Source organism: Eubalaena glacialis, chromosome 3 (assembly GCF_028564815.1).
Source record: "Eubalaena glacialis isolate mEubGla1 chromosome 3, mEubGla1.1.hap2.+ XY, whole genome shotgun sequence".
Lineage (NCBI taxonomy): Eukaryota > Metazoa > Chordata > Mammalia > Artiodactyla > Balaenidae > Eubalaena > Eubalaena glacialis.
In genome coordinates this window covers 185331427-185343062 of record NC_083718.1, presented here as the reverse complement: position 1 = coordinate 185343062, position 11636 = coordinate 185331427, and the positions used below count along the sequence as shown (strand labels likewise).

Below are 11636 nucleotides of genomic sequence, written 5' to 3'. Positions count from 1 at the left end.
TATTATAGCTCAGCAAAATTGACTTGAAAAGTGAGAGGATGTTTACACACCCATGTTCATTGCAGCACTATTCACAATTCCTCAGTCAGGTTCTCTAATTATCTCCTTCTTACAGGAGAGGAAATGGACATGCGGAGAACAGACATAACTTACCTAAGACCACAGAGCCAGTAAGTGGAAAAGGCAGGATTCAACCCAGGTGGGCTCGCCTCTGAGTGGGTCCTGTTAACCTTGGGCTCCGCTGCCTCTCCCCAGGGGGATTGGAGCATCAGAGCGGGGTCAGGACAGCCGACTGGAATAAGATGCACTTTGCCCACCTTGACCAGATGCACAGGAGGAAGGCTGGCCGTGTGTCTCCTATTTTACAATTGAAAGATCAGGCCAAAGACTCCTGAGCAGCTGGCACGAGACCTCTCCCTTGGTGCCCAGCTGCGGGCTCTGTTTGAGCCTGATATTTGCTGAGCCTGTGGGAAGCCCATCTCCCAAGACTCCCCCTGGTCCCTGTATTCCTTAAGGACGTAGGTCCCTCCGGCTCCCACTGGTCGTGTTGTGTTTATGTTTAAGAAGCCAGGTCAGGTCACAGGTCAAAGTTAATCCAAAAAGAGTGGGAGGCTACCAAAGCATCAGCTGGGTGCTTTTCGACCACCTAGAGAGGTGGGATAAGGAGGGTGGGAGGGAGACGCAAGAGGGAGGAGATATGGGGATATACGTATGCATATAGCTGATTCACTTTGTTATACAGCAGAAACTAACACGACACTGTAAAGCAATTATACCCCAATAAAGATGTTAAAAAAAAAAAAGAGAGAGTGGGAGGGAGGAGACAGCCGATATGACCAGCTTAAGTCCCACTGACAGAAGTTCCTAAGCTCCTCACGGCCTCCGGAACATGGTTGTCCCGTGGCTGGTGCTTCTAGCTGCACTGTGCACCTTTCTCCTGGGGGTCTTTGTCTGGGCTGTCTTTGAGCACTTCCTCACCACACGTGTCCCCTCTACTCTGCAACATCCTGCCAAGTTCCGATTTCTGCACTGCGTGTTCCTCTACATGGTCACTTGGGTGAGTTTGCACTCAGGCCCTGTCATGGGTTGGGGCACTCTCTCTCTCTCTTGCCCCTCCTTTCCCTCTTTCATTTGCCTTTCCTCTCTCTCTTCAGACTCCCTCAAGAAAGACAGACTTTGCTATAAAGTGGGCTCTCCATATCCGCAGGTCCTGCATCCATGGATGGGGGGTCGACTGTAAGAGATTGAGCAATGAAGATGTTGGTATCATGGCGGTCCTGGAACCAGTCCTTCATGGACACTGAGGGATGGATGACGGTCCTCTCTTTTGTGTCTGCTATTCTGTTTCTCTCCTTCTTCTTGTCCTTCCTCTCACCTGCCCCCCGCCTCCTTTCCTTCCTTCAACAGCAAATATTTACTAAGTGCCAATCACCGGGCTCATTTCTGAGGATTCCCAAACAATTCCAGACCCAGCCTCTGCCCTGGAAAGGCTTAGAGCCTGACAGAATGAACTTGCTTCAGCCACAGTGTCTTCCACTTCATGGCACACAGGCGTTTCCCTCCTGCTTAGATTGCAAGCACCTGGAAGGCAGGGACCACCTTATGCATCTCTGCAAGCCTAGCCCCAAGCCCAGGGCCTGGCACCTAGCAGGTGCTTACTCACCATTTGCTGATCAATCACCAGGGAATTCACCCAGCATTTCAGAGTGGCCACACCAGCCAGGCTCTGAACAGGGGTTTGGGATTTTGGGTAGAACGGTGCATGCCTAGAGCAGCAGATTTGGAAACAGTTTGGCACTAAGAGACAGGCAACTTGATTTAATCCCAATGTCCCAACCCTGGGTGGAGACCTGATGGCAGCCAAACAGTTCACAATGATGACCTGTGGGCAGAACAACTGTTGAAGGAGGTGAGGAGGCCACACTCAGCTCTGACAGCCACTCCCTGGCTGTGTGATCTTGGGCAATTTACTTCACCTCTCTGTGTCTTGGTTTCCTCATCTGCGAAGGGGGAACAATTGCATTTCTTCCATCAGATTGGTAAAGGGATCAAGATGACAGGTGATAAGGGCTAATTTGTTTGGTGATATTTGGTAAATAAGTAAAATATGTTTCTGTGCTGCTGGAATGTTTCACCAGGGAAATGGATGACTTTCAGAGAAATGAACAAGTCTACGTCATAATTACATGAATGTCACTGCCCCAAGGAGACAGGCTGAGGATGTGGTACTAGCATCTCTCTTATTAATCCTGGTCACGCACTTTGCTGGAGGTCAGGCTGTCTCAAGCCAGTGGCTGCAATCCTTATGGAATTATAGGCTAGTTTGAGGCCCTAGGGCTGAAGATGAGGGCCTCAGAGGTCCAGGTGGCCCAGAAAACCCGAGACCTTTCCAACCTTCAGTGTTTCTCCTCAAGAGTAGCCCACAAGCCAAGCATCTCTGATGATAGCTGCTCACGGGAGCCTCTGAGATGGGCCATGGAGGGTGAATTCAGCTCATGATGTCCCATCCTGGTCCCCCCAGCACTGAGCCCTCCTAGGACAGACTGCTGTTCACAAGGTGACTGTGATGAGGGTGATGATATCCAAGTGGTCACTTGGTTCCAGAAGACAGATAGGTACAGGAAGGATAAGAATTTTAAGGAGAAGGAGGCAGAACCTAAAATCTTCTACGGCCCAGAAATCAGGTGTCTAGTTTTGGTATCAGACAACCTTGGGTCTGAGACCTGAATCTTCACTTGCTAGTTTTGTAGACTAATGTCTTTGAGTCTCTGTTTTCTGCTCTAAAAAATGAGGATAGCAAGAGATGCTTTTTATAGGTGTGAGGTGCGGATTGAATGAGAAATGCATTTAAGGTGCAAGGTACAGTGCTGGGCACTTAGAAAGGACTCCATAAAAATAGATTATTAGTAGTATATATATCAAATCTCTGAAGGCAAAGACACAGCATTTCCTAAAATCATTATTGATTTAAAAGCTGTGATGAATGATTTCAGCCTTACTAAAAGATATAAGGACTAATATAACAAATGCTATAGATTTTATTTTTTGTTTTTGTTTCATTTTTTGACCTCTTCCCAGGGTGTGTAGGATCTTAGTTCCCTGACCAGGGATTGAACCCGCGCCCCCTGAGTTGGAAGAGTGGAGTCTTAACCACTAGACTGCCAGGGAAGTCCCTAGATTTTATTTTAAAGGGCAAACTCTGCTAGAATATTTTGTGAAAGAGTTTCAATATCCATCTAAAGTTCTGGATCTCAGGCGTTCCTAAACTAGTGATGGTCCCGTTTATACTACTACTAATACATTCTTATAAATAATATCAAAATATTACATTATATTTATAATATTCATATACACATATTATAACATTTATGCAAATAATATATTTATAATATAGAAATATAATATTTATATATACAATATATTTATAATATTTATATATAAATAATATGTATTTATAATATTATATAATAATATATAATAATCAATCTTCCTTATTTGCCTCTGTCTTAAATTACCAGCTCTGGCAAATGTGGACTCACTGTGGGAAAAAAACCAAACCAAACAAAATCTAACTTCCTGGCTGTATCTAGTGACCTTTCAGAATGTCGTGCTAAGAGACGTTTATCACCACATTGCAACGTTCAAAATCCCTGAAACATTTACTCTTCTAGATGCTGGAAATGGATTCCTCAGATGTGGGCTAAGTGGTGGGGAAAGTAGGTCATCTCCACCACGTTGGTCACCTTGCTCCCACCTCAGGCCAGGAAATAGGGGTTTTGTTGGGAGTTCCCTTTTGAGAAGCCTAAGCCTTGGCAATGGGGCAGTGGGGACGGGGATGGGGTCGTCTCCATGGAGCGAATGCACTGGGACATCCCATAAACCTGGGGCAGGACCCAGTATGAGCTCACACTTGCCAGGACCCACCAGTGACACACTCCATATGGGTGGTTGCATCTAATTCCCAAGCTTCATCCTCAGGGACTGTAGACTCCATTCTTCTATTTTATAAAATGAGGAAAATTGAAGCTCAGAGAAGGTAACGCTCCAGATCTTTCAGTGAGTCGGTGGTAGATAGAGCTAAGTCTTGAATCCAAATCTGCTGGACTTGAGAACCCAAGCTCTTTCTAGTTTAGTGGTTGAGAACATAAGTTCTACATCTTACTTGTTGTTGGACAAGGCACTTGACCTTGGCATGCCTCACTTTTCCCATCTGTGAAATGGAGCTGATAATTGTGCTTGACTTAGGAGGGTCGCTGAGTAGTTTAAGCCAGTTAATAATCCAAATCACTTGGACCAGTATTGGCATGTTGTAGGAGACTAATAAGTGTCAGCTGTTCTTATTATGCTCACAATTATCCCGTGCTGTTTTCTTTATGACAAAGACACATATTCCATGCGAGGTCCACCGAAGAGATGATCCATTATGGTTGAAATGCATTTAGTACATGAGATATGATACCATGTAACTTTATTTGATGAAATATTCAGATATTTTGCTTGTTTATAACTAGAGTGACCATATTAGTTTAAAAACAATGGACTTCTTTTCACATTTGGCAAATATATAGCCCTTGTGCCATTGCCCCTTCCTTCTGAGCCCATGGCAGACATCCCTAATCGATCCCATTACTCTTTCCTGTTGAACACAAATGAGACTTAAGGGTCTGTCATAACCCAGAGACGCAATGATGGTGTTGACCCAGGTGATGGACCGTCTTTGCTGTCTTAGGCTAGGAGCCAAAGAGAGCGAGGTTGCCAGCCAGCTGCCTTGGACATTGGCTTTGATCAGTTCAATGCCCAACCACTCAGCCCAAACGTGGGCTAGCTCTTTGGCAAATTCATACCACTATTCAACCAAGAGCTTTTGGGAGGAGATTCTGAAAGCCCAATGCTTTATCTGGACACACCCTAGAGCCTGATGAGCCCTGGGTGCATGCCTTTGAGGCAGATGAGAAACTGCCAAAACATCCTAGCAGTTACAAGGGGCAGGAGTCATCTACCATCCAGATAGATCCTAACCTCTCCTAATATCTCCCGCTCTTTCTCTTACCTCTAACAGGGGAATATACTTGAGAAATTGGGGATTTGCTCCATGCCCAGATTTATTCAGTTTTTGCACAACAGCATGAGAATCAAGAAGGACCCTGGGCTTGTGGTAACCAACCTGCGTTTTGGAACCGTACCCGTGAGGCTGTTCCAGCCCAAGGCGGCCTCCCCCAGCCCCCCGCGAGGCATCATCTTCTTCCACGGAGGGGAAGCCGTATTAGGGAGCCTGGGTAAGATGGTCCCCGGCGGCTTCGTGAAGGAAGAGCCTCATCTTCATGCACAACTCTGCCCACCCCTCCCGTGGGAACCTTTTTGGAGTCACTCCAAGGAATCAGCAGCTGGAGGTTCTTATAGGGAGCCCTGACTAAGGGCTTTGGGCTCAAGTCAGCAGATGGTGTGAAAACGTTCTTTTTTATACTATGATAGTCTTGGTCAAGGAGAGGGTGGTGAAGTGGCCAGGGCTGGGGTGGGTTGGGGTTTGGTGTTTATGGCCCTGCAGTGTTGACTCTTCTCTGCTTCCTCACCACTCACAGCCATTGACGACTCCTGTCTGTTCTCACCACACAGTATTTCCCAAACCCATGCGTTTCTCTCCGGCTCTGCAAGACCCCTGTGGTCCGAAGCCACCTTCTCTTGCCTGCATCCCTTTATCCCTACATCCCAGTAACTGCTCTCCCCATGTCACGCCTCACCCCTCACAGTCTAATCCTCACCCAGCAGCCAGAAAGAACCCTTAAAAATACAAGACTTGTCAGTCTTGCAGTGAACACTTCCCGTGGCTTTACAGGGTCTTTAGGTGAAATCCCAACTCCTCCCCACAGCTGGTGCTGGCCCCGCAGACCTCTCTGACCTGGTCACCCGGGTCTCCCACCTCCCACAACGATTCACTCTGCTGCAGCCATGCTGCCAGTTTCTCTGGGCTTTGGACACACCAGGCTCCTTCTCACCCTGAATCTCCTGCACTTGCTGTTCCCGAGTCCTCCAAAGTTGTGTCTCCCCCCACCCCTGCTTTGCAGGATGGGTGACCCCTTCTTCATTCTTCCAGTCTGATCTCAAATGTCCCTCCACAGAGTGGACTCCCTGGACATCTTATCTAAAGAACTCTCCCTGCCCACTTTAAAGTTTTCTTCATGGCACTTGTCGCAATCTGAACTTATCTCATTCCTCCTGGTGTTTCCTTATTTACCGTCTGCCTTCCCCAACTAAAAGTGGAAATTCCAAGAGTGCAAGAAAGTCTTCTATTTTGCTTGCTGCAGGATCCCCAGGGCCAGGCCTGTGTTTTTATTTTTGGAATGGATGTATGAGTGCATGAATATATAGATGGATGGATGGGCAAATAACTGGGTGAAAGGATATGTTCATGAAACAACAAACCAATGGATGGATGGAGGGATGGCCGCACAGGAGAAAAATTTTTTTAAATTAATTTTTTGGAGTATAGTTGATTTACAGTGTTGTGATAGTTTCTTGCTGTACAGCAAAGTGAATCAGTCATACGGATACATGTATCCACTCTTTTTTAGATTTCCTTCCCATTTAGGTCACCACAGAGCATTGAGTAGAGTTCCCTGTGCTATACAGTAGGTTCTCATTAGTTATCTATTTTATACATAGTAATGTTATATGTCAATCCCAGTCTCCCAATTTGTTCCACCCTTCCCTTCCCCCCTTGGTAACTATAAGTTTGTTCTCTACGTCTGTGTCTCTATTTCCGCACAGGAGAAAATTTGCCCATGTGAAGAGGTGGGCTGTTGGCATTACATGTTCCCTGAGATTAGGGTGTACTGCCACCTGGTGGTGAAAAATACAATATCTGCATTTGCTGCCTTGAAGCTCTCCCCTTTTCAGAAGTTAATTATGAATAATCTCCCATCTACTGGCCTCACCCTTGTCCAAGATCACTCTTCCCTTTCAGAGGCCCCGGGCAGCACCCCCATTCATTGGCTGGGTCTGTTCCCCTTCCTCCGTGGAGGGATGACGTTATTTCCAAAAGTAAAACCAGGGCTCACTCAGCAAATGTTTACTGAGCACCTACTTTGTGTCAGACCCTCTTTGAGGCACGGGGGACACTGTGGAGAACAAGAAAGGTCCTCATTGGAGCCCACTCAAATGAGGGGGCCGGACAGTGAAACAAATGAGTAGGGTAATTTCACATCGTGGTAGCACAGAGCGATGGAGTAGAGAATGACCCAGGGAGCAGATTTAGTTTTTCCTATCAGAGGAAGCCTCTCCAAGAAGGCAAAGTTTGAGCCCAGGATCAACTGATGAGAAGGAGCCGGCCCTACAGGGGCCGGGAAAGAGAGCTCCAAGCCTTACGGGAATGGGGTGAGGCAGGTGAGGCACCCTCCTTGGGCTCCGTATTTAAAGGGGCACCCAAAACCACAGTGATCCAGATAAATATATTTTTATGCAATATTAAAAATATCAGTATTCATGCAGAAAACTAAGATGAACAACATACCAACGTTTATATAAAAGCAGGATCCAAGAGAGCTGGGTAAGTCGTGCAAAAGCAAAGGAGGATTCTATTTAAAATTTCGATATGTTGTTCATCACGGACGTTTCTGGCATTCATTTTGATTCCTTAAAATATTGCACCGAAGTATTATTTATCTTGGGTACTGAGTGTTTTGACGCTCCCTTAATTTTGCGCCCAAGGCGAGTGCCTTGCTTGCCTCACCCTAGTCCCAGCCTTGTTAAGGGAGAGCAAGTGCAAAAGCTCGGGTGCTTGAGAGAAAGAAGAATGTCGGGGCCACAGAGAGGGGGGCTGAAGTGGGGAAGGTCGGCAGGACCAGGTCGTGGCTAGCAGTCGTCTCCACTCTGGCTGCGTGCACTTTAGAATCACCCGGGGGCTTGAGATTCAGATTGGGGTGGACTCAGGTGTCTGACTTGGCTTTTTGTGTTGTCCCGGCAGAGCTGGCCAGAGTCACTTCAGAGGAGCCAAGAATTGGAAGAAAGGGAAGACGCCACACCCAGTGCCAGCACTGTTGGTAGCTCTTCTTGGGGGTTGGGGAGCAGTGCTGGGCCCCGTGGGGCACCGACCTCCCTACTGGTGGCTGCTGTTGTGTCGGTTTTGTCTTGCAGACATGTACCGCACCCTGTGTGGTTTTCTATCCCAGGAGACCGACTCTGTGCTGCTGTCGGTTGGGTGAATTGTTGGAGAAAGTTGGTGGGTGTTACCTGGGTGACAGAAGGGAGGGGTGAGGCCTCAGATGATTTGCAGAACAGAGGGAGAGGAGGCCCTAGGCCCCCGAGAGAGGCACTCTTACACATGCATCCACGGAGACAGGCGCAGCATCGTTCAAAACAGCCCAGACCTGAAACAACCCAAATGCCCCTCGACGGGAAGTGCATGAATCAACTGTGGCATAGTCAATGTTGTATTGCACAGCTATTAAGGCGTTATGGGATATGACATAGCTGTTCAAATGAGTGAACCGGAAGGCACACCATACTGTGGATGAATGTCAGCAGTATAACATTCAGTGAAAAAATTTTCAAAAAATTACGTAAAGCCAGATACTTTGTCTACAAAATTAAAAACAATTAAAATCATAATAATACTTTTAAGGAATATACAGAGATACAATGGAACTATGTAAAAAGGAAAGAAAAGGAGTGATGGATACGGGATTCAAGGTAACCGTTCTCTCAGACTGGGAAGGCAGCGAGATGGGTTGGTGGTGGGGGTATTAAGGGCTTGGCTGAAGGTTCTGGTCAAGGTCCTGGCTGTGGTTTGGGGCGATGATGCTGCAGGTGCTTTTTGCATTGTTGGAACTAATACCTTCAAGTCCCAATCTGGGTTTAGGCTGGGTTCAAGTCCCGGCACGTGGGTTCAAGTCCCAATCTGAGGTGCACGGTTTCAATTGGGCCTGGGACAAACTTTTAAATATTTGTTTCTAGGCTTTTTTTTTTTTTTTTTAGCTTGAGGCCATTTTGACTTAAAAAATAACTTTTTAGCTTCATGCTTTCCTTTAATGTTATTTGTAATAACTGAGCAAAAAAATTCAAATTAATTAATGTTTAAACGTGTCTTTGGGAATTAATAAATATTAATATTATTAATATTAAAAAAACCCCTAATACCTAATGGACTTATGAACTAACTAGCTAACTAATTAACTGTTGGCCATGCAGGGACCAATGTTGGGAGCGTCTCAAGAAAACCATGACTCAGGGCACCTGAGGTTCTTTGAAAACAGGAGAGGGGGAGCTTTTTAGTGGATGGAGGGGGCCATGGGTACCACTCACCAGAATTCTGGTTCTTAATCCAACAGATTACAGCAAGTCACAGGGAAACGGTTTAGAGAAGGCAAGTGAGAGGAACTAAAAACTGCCTTTTTAGGTTCAACCTCTAGAACAAGCCCCCTTATACAACTTACTTAAAGTAACTTCCTTAACATCTCTGGTTTTCTTGATGAGCTTGAGGAAGACAGCATCTTTCCAGGATCCATCAACGTACCTCCCAGCTGACTGAGCCTTGTGTCTGAAATTCCACCATCAGAGTTTCCACCAGACTCTACATCTCTGAAGGGTGATAATAAAAACATCCCTTGAACACATAAAGGTGTTAATAAGCACCTCTGTTAATACCCTGTAGGAAATTGTTGAGGATATTGTTATTCTAGATAGTTGAAAAGACCTAGCACACAGGCCAGACTGGTTTTGATCGACAGGCTGGTGGAGGAAGAAAGGCAGGTAAGGTTCTTCAGGCTGCCAGGGGGCTGCAGGTGGATGGTGCCTGTGAGGAAATGCCCCGAGAGCACTGTACGGGGGGAAATGGTCAGGAGCTGGGTGCCCCCTGATTCCTCATCAAGACATAATGTGGTTTCTTAAGTAAGCTCCTGGAGGAGATCAGCCTTTCAACTGTTTGGTTCTGCAGAGCCTTCACCCCTGTGGTGGATGGGCAAGAGAGAGTCCAAGGAGGCATGGGCATTTCTGCTTCCTTCTGGCAGGTCTGCGTTGTGATCTGCGGAGACAGCGCTGGGGCAGGGATTGCGACCTTGACCTCTCAGACCTTGGTGGGCAGATCCGGTCTTCCTCGGTCCTGATTTATCCCATTGTCCAACTCATCAATTTTTGGCTGCCATCCTTTCCGCAGAACCAACACGTCCAGTTCCTCACCCGGAAGTTCATGATGCGTGTTTAAATATGTGCTTATCGACTTCTCCTGGTGGGATGCCATCTTAAGTGGTGCTTTTATTCCCCCGGAAGTCTGGAAGAAGTCCTGGAAGTGGGTCAGCGCGGACAACGTACCCGAGAGATTCAAAAAGACAGACTGGGCTTCCCTGGTGGCGCAGTGGTTGAGAATCTGCCTGCCAATGCAGGGGACACGGGTTCGAGCCCTGGTCTGGGAAGATCCCACATGCCGCGGAGCAACTAGGCCTGTGAGCCACAACTACTGAGCCTGCGCGTCTGGAGCCTGTGCTCCGCGACAATGAGAGGCCCGCGCACCGCGATGAAGAGTGGCCCCCGCTCGCCGCAACTAGAGAAAGCCCTCGCACAGAAACGAAGACCCAATACACGCAAAAATAAATAAATAAATAAATAAATTTACTAAAAAAAAAAAAAGAAGACAGACTACCAACCCGTGTTTCCTGCCCCTTTCAATGAGGCTGCCTATGTAGAAAACAATCCCTTGTTGGATGTGGAACATACACCCCCCATAAAGGATGATGAGACCATTGCCCAGCTTCCCGAGGCCTTCCTGGTGAGCTGTGAGTATGACATCCTCCGTGATGACATCTTGCTCTATAAGAAGTGCTTGGAGGACCAGGGGGTCCCCGTGACATGGTACCACGTGGAGGATGGCTTTCATGGATCTCTGATATTATTTGATAGGAAACCTTTCTCTTTCCCATGCTCCCTGAAAATTGTGAATGCTATAGTCAGTTATATAAAGAGCACACTGTAACCCTGGGACCCTGAGTAGGGCATAGCAAGTATGGACTCTACTACGTGCTGAGTCCTTTGATGAATTGTATTTTGTTGATTAAGGAGATGCTAAGTCAGGGCTTACCCTGCAGGGGAAGGATGAGAAGTAAGCTAAGAATAGTCTTGCCTAGTGTTTGAGAAAATCCAAACTGTGTCTGTTTCCTTTCAGTGCCAACAGTGTTCAATTCTGGATCTAGCAACATTCTCTAACATTCTCATTCAGGTGAAATAAATAGTCAATGGAGAAAAAAATGCCTTTAAAATTTCTCAAAGCTCTAACACACAAGACCTCTGCAGAATGAATGCCAACAGCTGACCATACTGTCCGTGGTGGGTATATACGCATAATGCTGAAGCATTGCTTGGGGTCAGGTCCCTGTTGGAGGAGGGGGCACCTAATTGTTCCTGGGGCCAAAGGTCACCAGCCAAATTCCTGCAGATTGGTTACAGATTGGTTCCAGTTGGCCTGAGAAATGCTGCTGCAGTGGATCTCTGCCCTCAGTATAGCCACATTTGGGCTGGACTAAAGGGAAGTTTTGGAGGAGATCACTGGAAAGGGAGATGCAAGAAGAAGCAAGAGGAAGGTAGTGAGGAAAAGGGTGGGCTCTGGGGGCTGGGGACTTTTCCTGGGCTTAAGTCTTTAATCTGAATTCCAA

General features: G+C 46.8%; 1 protein-coding gene across 1 annotated transcript; it reads left to right on the top strand.

The window, feature by feature from the left end:
* Nucleotides 1-889: 889 nt before the first annotated feature.
* LOC133087275 (arylacetamide deacetylase-like 4) lies at nucleotides 890-10960 on the top strand. Its single transcript, XM_061184102.1, is given in 7 exon segments — nucleotides 890-1057; nucleotides 5060-5276; nucleotides 8131-8194; nucleotides 9929-10089; nucleotides 10092-10185; nucleotides 10187-10337; nucleotides 10622-10960. Coding segments are annotated over 7 exon segments (1194 nt in total).
* Nucleotides 10961-11636: the final 676 nt, after the last annotated feature.